The sequence below is a fragment of the Sturnira hondurensis genome, unplaced genomic scaffold (genome assembly GCF_014824575.4).
Source record: "Sturnira hondurensis isolate 20B ecotype Veracruz unplaced genomic scaffold, ASM1482457v3 Scaffold0002039, whole genome shotgun sequence".
Lineage (NCBI taxonomy): Eukaryota > Metazoa > Chordata > Mammalia > Chiroptera > Phyllostomidae > Sturnira > Sturnira hondurensis.
The window spans coordinates 615,416-630,318 of record NW_028074670.1 but is presented as its reverse complement, the minus strand read 5'-3'; the positions used below and the strand labels follow the sequence as shown (position 1 = coordinate 630,318).

The 14,903-nt window shown below is 40.8% G+C and overlaps 1 protein-coding gene across 1 annotated transcript; it reads left to right on the top strand.

The window, feature by feature from the left end:
• Window positions 1-1,429: 1,429 nt before the first annotated feature.
• Window positions 1,430-13,040, top strand: IL1A (interleukin 1 alpha). Its single transcript, XM_037038720.1, has 7 exons — window positions 1,430-1,492; window positions 4,049-4,157; window positions 5,134-5,182; window positions 6,004-6,226; window positions 8,025-8,198; window positions 9,255-9,376; window positions 11,989-13,040. The coding sequence occupies exons 2-7, from the start codon at window positions 4,111-4,113 to the stop codon at window positions 12,178-12,180; spliced, it is 807 nt and encodes a 268-aa protein (XP_036894615.1). The 5' UTR covers window positions 1,430-1,492; window positions 4,049-4,110; the 3' UTR covers window positions 12,181-13,040.
• The last annotated feature ends 1,863 nt before the right edge of the window (window positions 13,041-14,903 follow it).

Here is a 14,903-nt window from a genome sequence, read left to right as displayed (position 1 = left end):
ATTCACAGTGTGCTCTGCAACCGCTTCTTAGTAATAACCCTCACAAGATCTCCAGGAGGCAGAAGGATGACCAGGGTTAACATTTCTGTGTTGCCTGAAAGGGAACCACAGGCACAGAGAACTGCTACCATCACCATTCACCCTGACGGTGCTGAGACACCCACGCTCTGCCCCAATCTAGTCTTATATTTATAGTGCCTACGTCCAGGGTGCCAGCTATTTCTGTAGTTCTTGTTTATGGCTATTGAAACACCAGGCACATGGTCAGAAGTAACTGAAATGAACAATGGAACCAGAATCAGACATTTACTCCTAGGATAGACCAGAATGAACATCTCACCAACTCCAATAGTCACATTTGAACAGGACCAAAGAGAACACTTTGCCCAACTCACACAAGCCACTTGCTTCTTCCAGTTCTGTGTTTTGTGTTTTTACCACGTTGTCACACTTCACCTTTCTCTCTTCACCTTGCTTTTCCTCCTCTACTCTTTTCTTTCATCTCTTTCCTTTATTTAAAACTGGTGTGGCTTCAACCACAACAGGAAACCTGAAACATTTATTCATTAAGAGTCTGGTGTTGCAGCACCTGAACTGGGCCAGCCTCACAACACTAACAAAGTGTCTCATCAGTGTCCTTCATGAGCCCCTTCCTTTCCCCCAACCTCCATTCTTAAAGCTAGCCACTGGCCTCTGGCCAGGGGTTGCCCGCATCTCCCTGAGTCTGCAGTTATCTTCACACACCTGGGCTTTAGCCTGAAAAAGGAATGGACTGCTTCCGGGGCTCTGGTGAAGGCCAGCACATAGCCAGGACTGAGAGTTCTCTCCTGATGCTCTGTCACTTCTGTCGGAAGTGGGTTGGTGGTACTCAGAGGAGTAAGAGAAGGAAGACTTCTGCAACTGAATATCACTTTTGTCTCCTCTATCCTGCCCTAACCAGCAGGTTGTCACCCCATACTCAGTGACTTATGCCTATTCAAACAAACCCCCCTCTTCAGAAAGGGGCACTCCTCAGATGCCAGGGGCTGCCAAATATCCCATCAATTAATACTCAGCCATGGGGGACAATAAATAAAGTAAGCCAAAACACAAACCACAACTTTAAAGCTTGTCCCCAACTCTAGACACCTATAATTCTGATTTTAGCAGTTCTCCTTCCACTTCCACCATATATTTTTAGAAACTTGGTAAGTTTCCTGTTTTTTTTTGTCCTTTTTCTAAGACTAAGTGTTTATAATTGTTAAGAGCAAAGAAATAAACATGTAAACCAAATCCAAAACTCCAGGAATCTCTGAAAACAAAGTATGAGATTTATGAAACAAACATGAAAATATACAAAGCAGGACTTTGTTCTTGTAAATTCCCCATGACGTAACCATAGCCACGCCTACTCCACAGAAGACAAAAGGCAAAGGAGGCCGACAGCATTAAGTGACTTCATTAAGTCTCCTGGCTGAGAAGGAGTCACATTACTGGCACCTGAGTAGCAAAGGTATTGTCCTTATCACATCTTTGGCTTTTAAAATATTTTTTTTGTTTTTTTCCTTGACTTTCAACCCTCAAACTGCCTTCTCTGAAGCTGAAGTCTTTTCCTTCCTTTCTTATCCTTTCCTGGTTCAGTGTATGAGTTAGAATCACAGTCAGATCTCAGAAAATGATTCTTTCTCCTGGGAGGGAACTGAGGGACAGGGGAACTGGTCTCAAAGAAGGGCACGGTAGGTGCAGGCAAGCCTTCTCTCAAAAGGAACTCTACTGCCAAAAACTACCCAGAGAAAACTGGAAGTTTCCAACTCTGTCTCTCTCTTACATCTGTGTAAAGCAAATACTTCATTCTTTTTAAAAAATTATGCAAAGGTTAACTTGTAAGTATTATTTACCTAATTTTTTTCAGAGGTGGTCTGAATTATTTCACTTGTTTTTTAAATTATATTTTATTGATTATGCTATTAATCAATAAGTTTTCACATTTTTTCTTCCCCTTTATTGCCCTCTATCTTGCACCGCCCCCTCCCTCCTACCAGCATTCCCACACTCTTAGTTCATGTCCATGGATCGTGCATATAAGTTCTTTGGCTTCTCCATTTCCTATACTATTCTTAACTTACCCCTATCTATTTTGTACCTACCATTTATGCTTCTTATTCCCTGTACCTTTTCCTCCATTCTCTCCCCTTCCCCTTTCCACTGATAACCCTCCATGTGATCTCTATTTCTGTGATTCTGTTCCTATTCTAGTTGTTTGCTTAGTTGGTTTTTGTTTTTTAGGTTCAGTTGTTGATAGTTGTGAATTTGTTGTCATTTTACTGTTCATAGTTTTGATCATCTTCTTTTTCTTAGATAAGTCCCTTTAACACTTCGTATAATAAGGGCTTGGTGATGATGAACTCCTTTAACTTTACCTTATCTGGGAAGCACTTTATCTGCCTTTCCATTCTAAACAATAACTGTGCTGGATAGAGTAATCTTAGTTGTAGGTCCTTGCTTTTCATGACTTTGAACGCTTCTTTCCAACCCCTTCTTGCCTGCAAGGTTTCTGAGAAATCAGCTGATAGTCTTATGGGAACTCTTTTGTAGGTAACTTTCTCCTTTTCTTTTGCTTCTTTTAAAATTTTCTCCCTATCTTTAATGTTGGATGATGTAATTATGATGTGCCTTGGTGTGTGTTTCCTTGGGTCCAACTTCTTTGGGGCTCTCTGAGCTTCCTGGACTTCCTGGTAGTCTCTTTCCTTTGCCAGATTAGGAAAGTGCATTATTTTTTCAGGTAAGTTTTTCATTTCTTGCTCTTTCTCTTCTCATTCTGGCACCCCTATGATTCAGATGTTGGAATGTTTAAAGATGTCCAGGAGGTTCCTAAGCCTCTCCTCCTTTTTTTGAATTCTTGTTTCTTTATTCTGTTCTGGCCGAATGTTTGTTTCTTCCTTCTGGTCCAAACCATTGATCTGAGTCCCAGTTTCCATCCCTTCACTATTGGTTTCCTGTCCACTTTTCTTTATTTCACTTTGCATAACCTTCACTTCTTCTATTTTGTAATCATACTCAACCATTTCTGCAGGTATCCTGATGACCAGTGTTTTGAACTTTGCATTTGGTAGTTTGGCTATCTCTTCATTGCTTAGTTCTCTTTTGGGGCCATATTTCTTTGTCTCAGAAGGCCTATTACACTGTAAGGGGCCTAGTGAATAGCCTTAGGTATTCAGTAGGGTGGGGCAACCCACATCTCTGTGTTGTGGCCCTGTATGTGAGAGGTCAGAAGGGGCACAATGCCACTTACTGGCTTCTCTGCTGGCTTTTAGTCATTTCTACTACTACTCACAGCAAATTGGGCCCTTCAGGTGGATGGGCCTGTATATGTTCTACGGCCATGTGGATCTCTCTAACATACTGTACTGTGAGGCTGGGAGTTTCTCTCACAGCTTCAACCCCCACAGGTTTTTCCAGTCAGAGATTTTGAAGCTTTATTTCCCTATACTGGAACCCTGGGTTGTGTGGTCTCTCTCACTCCCCAGTTGTTCCTCCTTGTTTATCCACACGCAAATGTGAGACTGCCCCCTCTTCCAGCCACCACTTCAATCCCCCCACTTTCCACCGGAGTCTACCAGTTGCTGCCTTGCCATGATGCCTCTCCGTCCCTCCTACCAGTCTGGATGAATGTTTCTTCTTTAATTCCTTGGTGGTCAGACTTCCATACAGTTTGATTTTCTGGCAGTCCTGGTTATTTTTTGCTTTTAAATTTGTTGTCTTTCTTTTGGTTGTGAGGAGACAAAGTATATATACCTACCCATTGCCCCTCCATCTTGGTCACAAGTCAAATACTTCATTCTTGTGGGGTTTTTTAAACTTATCCAAAGTTCACTATATGCCTATGCTGTGCATGAACATTGAGTAAGACACATAACAGAAACTAAGATTCTAAAAGAAGTTTACAATCTAGTAGAGGAAACATGCAATGCAAATAATTCAAGGGAGTGAAAAGAAGAATGGGGAAAATGGGCCAGGGCATGCATTAAGTTTCTCAAGAAATGGAAAGTAGAGGTGGTTCTCCTTGCAGGCATCTGGTTCAGAGACTGGCTGTGCTGACAACCCCTGGTGTTCTCTGTTGAAGAAGTCAAGATGGCCAAGGTCCCTGACCTCTTTGAAGACCTAAAGAACTGTTACAGGTAGGAAATAGATTCTCTTGTGATTCAATGAGGGGATCAAGGTATATTAGATTCCAGGTAGGAGTTACAATGACAAGCATGGGGCCAGACTGGCAGGAAGTGAAGATCTGTGTCCTACCTCCAAAATCAGGGCAGATTCAGCAAAGACCCAAGGAATCTAAGTATCCAGCATGTTAAACTGAGATGGCATTGACAGGGAGACAGCTGTTACAGAAAAATCATCTTTAAGGCTTGCTTAGTCCTAGTGAATTTTAACATCTGCTCAAACTCAGTCTCAGTTTGGGTTACATATTCTGATCTAGTAATGGGTTTTAAAGCGCTGTCATAGAGAGAAGCCATTCTCAGAAAATTCCTGATCTTAATCTGGAATAGGAAAGGACTCCATAGCAATCTGAGCACATTAGTGCTCATTCACAGTCAAACCTCATCCAGACATCAGAGAAACATAAATGAATGAAAAGGTAAATTTGTAGACCTTTAAACACACATGGTGCTCCCATCTCCTGCTAATATGCACTAACACACACTAGGTCATCCAAGTGTTGACTGGGTGTGCTGCCAAGTATAAATGACTAAATCTATTGCTGTGAATACATGAAAATGGTGTATAACATGATCTATTTGGTTAAAATTAAAATGAGACACTTCAAAAGTACTTCTTTTCTCCCGAGGAGCTTAACACTTTTTTCTGAAATTTAATTACAATTCTTCAATTTGGTAGCCAAGCCCTGGCTAACAAATTGTTTTTGTTGATAAAACACAGGTAAAGTTCAAAGACAGCCCTGATGATGACTAATTCCAAGTTAGTGAGGGAAAAATCACTATATATATGTGTGAATATAGAAGTCCTTTTCCAAGATGACGAAAGTAGTGGCTATGTGTGTGTTTTACCCATAGCTAATGTGGTCATTAAAATATGTTGCCTACGGACTTTAGGTATAACAAACAGTTACATTCTTTTCATCTTGTTTGACAGTGAGAATGAAGAATATAGTTCTGAAAATGGCCAACTCTCTCTGAATCAGGTAAGTAAATGACTGATTCTTACAGGACTGCTATTCTGACACAGTAATATTTTCTCCACCAGAAGAGAATGGCAATGGCTTGAGTCCTAGATGCTCTGTTGTGCACTCATGAGATGTTCAGAGACATCTATTTCTTCATTATAAGTGAGGCAGCCTGGCCTGCTGCAGTAAGAGTTGATGGCCTTCTTCATGAATCCCAAGAACTGGAGTGTCTTGGCCAGGCTCCACCAGAATGTTAGTTATGCCCCCCTGAAAGAGCCCCTTTGAGCCACATCACCAGAGGTCTGTCTCCTAAAGAGGTATGTCAGAGTCATCCTCTCTGACTTCAGCTCTGGAGATTAGAGATAGCCCTGCAATATGACAGCCAATGAAGTTGAGGGAGAGGAAGCAAGCCACTCACCAGCTGTGTGATTTGCTGGGAGACCACGCAAGTACTGCCTTGTGTGTCTTTGGTAATGACTCTAAAAGCTGTTCCCAGAGGACTATTTCTAAATCACTGGTGCCCTATCCATTAAAAGACTAACTTCCTAAGGGAGAACTAACTAAAAAGCTACCATTCACTAAGATCTCACTTGTAAACCTGTTCCATTCCATCTCATTTTTGAGTCAGTCGATGAATGACAAAGACTGGCCAAGAGATCGCATCTCCCCGGGAACTTCTGAGAGGGAGTGAGGGAGAGGTGGAACAAACTGATGAAACATGGATTAGCCAAGACCATAATGCGCATCCTACTCACTAGTCTGTTGAAAAACTCCTACTGAAAGGACTCACATTCTATGGCTACAGGCAGCCTCTCAATTTCTACTTCCCTTCCTCACAGAAATCCTTCTATGATGTAAGCTATGACCCACTTCCCAAGGACTGCATGGATAAATTGATGTCTCTGAGCACCTCTGAGACTTCTAAAACATCCCAGCTTACCTTCAAGGAGAGTGTGGTGGTGGTGGCAGGCAGCGGGAAGGTTCTGAAGAAGAGACGGCTAAGTTTTCATCAGTTCATCACCAATGATGACCTGGAAGCCATTGCTAATGATCCAGAAGAAGGTAGGGGGATTGAGTACAGTGATATCCTTGTGTTCCTTTTTTAAGCAAATAGGGTCAATAGAGTATAAGGGCAAATTAAACCTAGGGTCAGAGTTACAAGGGCACAACCAGGCATTAGACTGGAGTGCATAAGTAAGGAAAGCAGCAGTGGCCTCAGTCTAAAATATGTGCTCACATGCTCATTTCCTGGCCAGGCTGTGAAGGTCCTGAGACTTCCAGCCCTTTGGCAGAAAGCAGTATATACTGATAGTGGGTAACAATTTACAAGCTATGTTTTGCCACGTGCTAACTGTGCCTCCTTGGCCAAGTCACTCAACCTTTCCCTGCTCCAGTTTCCTCTACTGTAAAACGGAGATGATCAGAGCCCCTACTTGTTGCGAAGATTAAATGTGTTAATACTTGCAAGCTTCTGGACTAGAATAATGCGTGGCATGCAGCAAATGCCCAATAAATGTCAGCTATTGCTGTTGTTGTTCTGATTACTATTACTCCTGATGCTACTACCTTCGTGAATACTGCCGACAATACTTCGTTATTAATGACTGTATCATCTGTAAACTTTGCAACCACCTTGCATTTTCACTTTACATATTAGGAAACTGAGTTCAGTGAAATAGTCACCTTCTCAATGTCACACAATGTTTAAATAGGAAAGCCTCAGCAAAATTCAGTTCTGACTCTAAAAATCCTGATTTTTCTCCCATGCCTCTACTCTACAACCCACTATGTGAAACACAAACTCAATATTTTTAAGGTCACAGCTAAACACTAATACATGTTCACCTAGAAAATTAAAAGATACAAGAAAATGTAAGACAGAAAATAAAAAGCCTGGCTGGTGTAGCTCAGTGGATTGAGCGCGGGCCTGAGAAACAAAGGATCTCAGTTTGATTCCCAATCAGGGCACATGCCTGGGTTGCAGGCCAGTTCCCAGCAGGGGATGCATGAGAGGCAACCATACATTGATACTTCTCTCCCTCTCCCCTTCCCTTCCCCTCTAAAGATGAATAAATAAAATCTTTTTTAAAACATTTTTTAAAGAAAAGAAAAATACTCAAAATGCCACTAAGAGTTTACCACTGCCAGCACTATGTTATGATATGTTCCTTAAAGTTGAACTTAAACTATGATATGTTCCTTAAAGTTGTTTCTATGTACTTACACACATATGAACATGTTAGGATTCTGCTATACACAATTTTATATCTGGATTTTTTTCATTTAGCAATATATCAAGGGCATTCTAGAATGCCAGTTTTTCACCATTGTAAGTAATGCAACAATGAACATCCACACCCATAAACCTTCATTTCGATCACCATTGGCTTCCTAGAATGCACTCCTAGAAGTAGGATTAGGCAGAACCATGCAAATTCAGGGAGCTATTGATTTACACTACTGTTCAAAGGCATGACAGACTTTAGACCTGCTCCCTCAGTAAAGTACATAATTCTTAATGTATTTATTTCTTTTCTCAGAGTGCATTCATTTGACAGTGTAAGTAGGGAATACTAGGAATCTTTCTGGTTACTTAGAAATAACCAAAAATGAGAAATTTGTACAACTAATCTCTTTTCTATAAAAATACTGAGGCCTCAGAGTTTAAAAAAGAATAAGTTACCACGGTAATGATCCAAGAGCCCACTCTACTACTGTTTGGTGATTCCACTTCCATTTCCTCACCTGAATTGGAATATTCTTAATCCCTTCCTTAGCCATTTTCTGTGCTTGTATTAGATCAGACATGGCCTGTGTTGGCATCCCGACAATTAACTTCAGCTTGTGCTAATGGTTGCAGAAATCATCCAGCCCAGGTCATCAACTAACAGCTTCCAGAGCAACACGAAGTACACCTTCAGTAGGGTCATCAAACACCGATGCACCCTGAGTGACACCCTCCATCAAAGCATCACTCTAGACACATCGGGCAGATACCTCATGGCCACCGCATTAAATAATCTGGACCAAGAAGGTAAACGGACAACTCCTCCTCTCCTCTTATTTCTGTATTATTTTCAAGTGTTCTGCCTTCAAAATATATACCTCTCCACATTCCTGGCTTTGCACAATTCTTCTAAAACAGGATACATATTGCCTTGCTAAAAATCCCAGGCAAGGACAGGAGCCTCAGCTAAACCTGACAACCCAAGAGAAATGTCCTGTCAATGAGAGACTAAGATCAGCATGAAGCTTTCTGGTATAGTTTCTCCTTTGGTTCTCTCAGTTTTATCCTCTATTTTAAATATGAAGAAGCTGAGACTCAAAAATATTAAATGGCTCACCCCAGTTTACCCAGAATCAATGAGGAGCCATCACGCTTCTCTAGAAAGCTTGCCAATCACACTTAAAAATAACACCAAACTAAAAAGAATCATTATCACAATTATATAACAATTACATATATGTAATTATATATTAATATGTTTATGTGTGTGATATATAATGTATATTTTTATATATTTTATATGTGTATGTGCATATGTATGTGTGTGCATATGTATATATATCAAGAGAGAGTCAAGTTTTCTCTAAGTAATTCTGTTGCAAGTATCTTTGTATTCCTCTTAGGTTATTTCTTTAGAACATATTTCAAAAGTGAGACTCCTGGGTTACTAAGCATATATCATTGGCAGCTCTGATTAAGCATGGTTCTCTAAGGAAAACTAAACTTACTTGTTGCTGCCAAGCATAAATGTCAGCTTTCCTAAACTCCTCCACTTTAGGTCATTATGAACTCATGACCTCACGAATTTCATGGTCTTATCCCACTAACATAATTCAAGAGATTTAACACTCAACTCCCTAAGCATCCGTTCAACATAGAAAATTCTAAAGACATTAATCAAGCATCTGCCTGCCTGGTGAATGTGTCAGACATTGTGAAGGATGCAAAGATGTGCCAGATTTCAGCTCCGGTGCTTCTACTCTAGCCAGAGACCTGACTCACAGGCGGAGGATGTCTCCATAAACACCTCATTTTAAACAAACACAATGGATTTACTTTCCTTTTGGCTTTTCTCTTCCCCAGTGAAATTTGACATGGGTGCTTATAAGTCAAATGAAGAAACAAAATTCCCTGTGACCCTAAGAATCTCAGAAACACAGCTGTTTGTGAGCGCCCAAAGTGAAGATGTTCCTGTATCACTAAAGGTCAGTTGTCCTCAGACTCTAACTTATCTTCATTGCACCCCATCCATTTGTCAATGACCCCAGTAGACAGACACCCCTAGCAGGGTGCACAATCCCCACCTGCTCACTCGCTCCCATCCTGCTTCTCACTCAACCCCAGAGACAATTCTAGGCAGGATCTGTGAGAGTATGTGCAAGAGTGTATGAAAAAGGTAAATTGTCTTCTTCCTTTTTTTACCTTTCCCTGTCTGATCCTGTTCCCCTCCCATCCCAGGGCACCCATCTATTCCATCCACCTTTGATTCTTCATGACACCTACCAATTGACCTATGTGACAGTAAGAATTAGGACAATGGACTTGTCTCTAAGAAACTCAAACAAACACTTTAGATCAGAGAGAATTAATCATGTGCCAAAAGGCACAAAGCAAAAAGCGGGAGCCAAGACTCAAACCCTGGCCTTCTGACTCAGGTGCCTCTCTCTCCATTTGTGCCAGCATTATCCCTCACCCCAGCTCCATCTTCACTGCCACCATCCCCCACAAATATGCAGACACACCCACACCCACTGTGTCTTAAATGTTTTCTCCACTGGTAAGTAGGTGACTCTTATTCAGTAGATGTATAATCCAACCCCCCCGCCCCCACTAGGGTTTATGTGGTGCATGTGTCTCTCTGCCTGGATCAAGGTCAAGGAAAGTGCTGTCTGCAGAGTAGGGCAGTAGCTTCATTCATGGATTCATTTAGTAAGTGTTATTTACTGAGAGCCTTCTGTCTAGCAAGCACAGTGCAATAGCTGTGTAGATACTGGTGCGCCAAAGTCCCTAGCCTTATAGAATTTAGTCTTCTGGGGGACATGGACAATAGACAAGCCAAACAGCCAGCCCAGTTTGCAAGATGCTGCAGAGCAAGTGAATAGGATGCTGAGACAGAGAAAAGTTGGGAGGTGTTGTCTAGATAGAGGAGATAAGAGTTGTTGATGGGAGGGAGGGAGCCTGCCATCACACAAGGGGTTGGGTGGGAATAGGGTATTCGAAAGAGAGGGGTTTGACTGTGCCCAGGCTGTAGATCTTTAAGAGCTTAAAAACCAGCCTCAAAGATCAGGACACTCTAGAAGCTGGATACTGTGGGGAGAAGGGAGGATATGCTGAGGCTAGTACTGGTGGAGCCCTGCATTTGGATTTCATCTGAGGTACAATTTTTAAAAAACCATTAAAGGTGGTTCACTTCTATTTCCTAAAATGGAGAGGGAATCGGGAGGAAGGCAGTAGAGGAAGCAGAGGCCCAGGAGGGAGGAGATGACAGCAGTCACAGTGTGGAAAGTGCTGCGACAGGTAGAATGCAGTAGACAGGATCTCAGTACACTTTGGTTTAGATTTTATTTTATTTCTAGAGAGAGGGGAAGGGAAGGAGAAATAGAGGGAGAGAAACATCAAAGTGCCACTGCCTCTCAAGTGTCCCCAACAAGGCACCCGGCCAGTAACCCAGGCATGTGCCCCAACCAGGAATCAAACCAGCGACCCTTTGATTCGCAGGCCCATGCTCATTCCACTGAGCCACACCAGCCAGGGCTGAATCTCATTACATTTTGAAAATAGAACCAAAAATGAGCATGAGGAAAAACTCCATTTACTGAGATGAGAAAAATTAGGAGAGGAATAGATTTAGGAAATAAAATTCTTACTAACATTGAAAATCCCAAGGAAATCTCAAAAGGATATTTAGTTTCTTTAGACTAAAAAGAGTAAAGAAGAAGACTCTTGAGTTGGAATTTGAATTTTACTTTTCCATGGAAGTATTGTTAGATTCTATATATAACCACAGGAAGAGTAGAGTCTAAATAAGTCACAACTGTCACCCTGGCTGGTATGGCTCAGTGGACTGAGTGTCAGCCAAAGGGTCACCAGTTCAATACCCAGTCATGTCACATGCCTGGGTGGCAAGTCAGGTACCCAGCTGGGGGGACAGAAGAGGCAACCACACATTGAAGTTTCTCTCCTTCTCTTTCTCCCTCCCTTCCCCTCTCTCTAAAAATAAATAAAATCTTGTTAAAAAGAGAGAGAGAGGGGGAGATCACAATTGTCAACAATTGTTTTGAAAGGATTCAGCTGCTAATATACCTGAGAAGTGTGGTGTGTGTATGTGTGCATGTGTGTTGGTTTTTTTTAACTTTCAGTCATTGACTTAATATGGACATAAACATCTCTAAATTATAAATTACTTTCCCAAATGTATGATTAGTAAACTTACAGGTCAAAATCTTTAGAGATCTTAGAATAACTAATACTTGGATTTGATGCAAAATACCCAATGCCTGTGTTGGAGGCAGGACAAGAATGAAGTTTGACCCCACCAGCCAGGATACAGGGAGACACTGGAGTCATTGGCAGTCTTCATAACTAATTTGGATTTCTCTCCAGTTAACTAAGGAAATCAACTATTTCAAAATGGGGCCATACATCTAATAAGCATGTAATAAATGCTTACTGAATGAACAAATGAGTGAAGAACCCACGTCACATCAGAGTCACAATCCTGAAGTGCTATGTTTGTCACAAAGGCTGCATGCCAAGGGATTGAACTTCAGTACTTGTTCTAGCATCTTATTCTCTAACATCTCTGTTCTTATCCTAGGAGATGCCTGAGACGCCCAAAACCATCAGAGATGAGACCAACCTCCTCTTCTTCTGGGAACATCATGGCACTAAGAACTACTTTGAGTCAGTTGCCTATCCAAAGTTGTTTATTGCCACAAAGCAAGATGGCCTGGTGCACATGGCAAGTGGGCAACCCTCTATCATTGACTTTCAGATACTGGAAAACTAGCCTTGACTCTGGAGTCTGCTTACTTGTGAAATGTTGACCATCCATATGTACCATGTACATGAAGAAGTCAAATCCTTTACTCTTAGTCACTCCTTGAGCATGTGCTGAGCCTTCGTAATTCTAAATGAATGTTTGCTCTCTTTGTAAGAGAGGGAGTAAGGTCTAGTGAACCAACACTAAATATAATGTCGCTTGTTATTTAAGGAACACCCTATACTATGCAAACTACCAATCATTTTAATTACTCTTCATAACAATCTTGGGAGCACCAGGGCTCTTGACTATTAAAAAAAAAAACTCTACCAGTTACATGGGGGTTAACTAAGGCATAAGAAAACTAAGAAATTCTCCCAATGGCAGTTGGAATGAGAAGCGACAGCCCCAGGATTTCATTCCAAGTGTTTTGCCTTCTGCCTTTAATTTGCTAATTAACTCTTAATCAAATACTGTAAGTCTCTGAGAATTCAGTTTGGTCATCTTCAAAATAGAGGGAATGGCATGTAAGTCCTTTCTGCCTCAGCAGTATTTTGTGACAATCATTTCAGTAGAACGCTTCATGAAGCTGAGCCTCAAGAATAAGGCAAAGCATGGAATGTTATTTTAAGTTATTGTTTGTATTTATTTATAAATATAATTTAAGGTAATTATAACATATTAGTATATTTATGGCAATCCTTTGCAATCTTTGCATGTGACCAGGCATCCTCAACAACACGGTGTTTTCCAGGCTGAGTGAATTTGATGTAGTTTACATTAAGGCACTTTGGTCCAAGCTGTGCTTTTTCCATTTCCATGAGGCTCTGTGTTCTAATGTCTGGGATCCCTGTAATTATAATAATAAATTTATATTATTTACTTTGTTTGTTTGAGCTGATAATAGGCCAAAATCTTCCCCTCCTCTGTCTTTAAACTTGCCTTGTCCCTCATGTGCCATTGGAGTCCACCTTATCAGATCCTGCTAGCTAAAATGGATTGAACTTAACTTTGGCAACTGTGTAACAAATGTTATCTAAACTTTCTTTCCTGGAACATAAGCAATGTTCCTTCTGGGTTCTAAAAGTTGAGATCAAACCATAGTGTTACATCACTGTCAACAATGAAGACTGATACATTATCCATCACAAATGAATAAACACCACAAGAAAGTAAATCTGACACATAATTACTTATTGTCTTAATCATTATTTTACTGCATGGTAACTAGGAGCAATGATAAAAGTTCACATAAAAAATAACTATAGTATTACTTTACAAAACCAAACCAAGGTTTTATGGATTTTTATAAATAAATAAAAATAAATAAATCCTCTCCCCTTTATTAGCTACCCAGTGTCATAAATGGCAATAAGAATGATAATGTCCTCAGTAGCTCATGTTGTGCTCTTACAACACGTGCATAAATGTGTAATATCCACCTAAATTCACACATACACAGCCACATTAGTAAGTAATCCATGCATTTAGAAGGCATGGATACAAGACATGTTGAGTTGGAAAAAGTTAAAATCAAGGTAACTCAATATCAGATGTGGCAAATAATGGAAAAGGAGTAGTCTTAGATGACACTCAGTTTCCTGGTGCTGGAGAGTCGGTGAGTGATTCTGTCAATCAGTACTTTTGTCAGAAATAGGAAGTTCTTCTCACTACCAGGATGCTGTATGAGGGGTACCATTTTAGACATGTATTTGAGCTACTTGCGGGATGCCCAAGTACACATGTAGAATGAGCAGATGATAACGTATCTGCCCAACTCAAGAGACGTTAGAAGTAGATATAGATTTGGAAGACAGCAGGTGTATAGTAGGTAAAATCCTAAAAGTGACATCAGAGAAAGAGAAGAAGAGAAGCACATTGTGAACACTGTGTTTCTCCATGCAATTGTCATCTCCCCTGCCTAAATGGTAAGAAGCTCACCATGATGGGGTTGAGCAGTGCAGGCACTGAACTTTCTGGAGTCTATTTCTTTTACGATGGTCTTTATGCAACCTTTCCAAAATGACAAGGGGGAAGCCAATCTCCACTTTTTAAAATATATTTTATTGATTATGCTATTATCGTTGTCCCATTTTTCCCCTTTTACGCCCCTTCACCCTGCACATCCCTCCCACCTGCCTTCCCCTTTCTCCATTTAGTTCATGTCCATGGCTCATACACATAAGTTCTTTGTCTTCTCCATTCATATACTACCCTTAACCTACCCCTGTGTATTTTGTGTCTACCATTTATGCTACTTATTCTCCATACCTTTTCCCCCATTCTCCACCTCCCCTGCCCCTTCCCTGCTGATAACTCCCCATTCAAGAGTCTCCATTTCTGTGATGCTGTTCCTGTTCTAGTTGTTGGCTTAGTTTGTTTTTGTTTTTTTAGATTCAGTTGTTGATAGTGATGAGTTTGTTGCCATTTTACTGTTCCTATTTTTTAACTTCTATTTCTTAGATAAGTCCCTTTAACACTTCATATAATAAGGGCTTGCTGAGGATGAACTCTTTTAACTTGACCTTATCTGGGAAGCACTTTATCTGCCCTTCCATTCTAAATGAAAGCTTTGCTGGATTGAGCAATCTTTGCTGTAGGTCCTTGCCTTTCATGACTTCAAATACTTCTCTCCAGCCCCTTCTTGCCTATAAGATTTCTTTGGAGAAATCAGCTGACAGTCTATTGGGAACTCCTTTGTAGGTAACTGTCTTCTTTCTTCTTGCTGTTTTAAAGATTCTCTCCTTATT

Excerpts from the sequence above, each read along its gene's own strand:
- IL1A (XM_037038720.1), top strand. The coding sequence starts at position 4,111 with ATGGCCAAGGTCCCTGACCTCTTTGAAGACCTAAAGAACTGTTACAG. Across the intron at positions 5,183-6,003 it reads GCCAACTCTCTCTGAATCAG|AAATCCTTCTATGATGTAAG; the intron begins GTAAGTAAATGA and ends CCTTCCTCACAG. Across the intron at positions 6,227-8,024 it reads TGCTAATGATCCAGAAGAAG|AAATCATCCAGCCCAGGTCA; the intron begins GTAGGGGGATTG and ends TAATGGTTGCAG.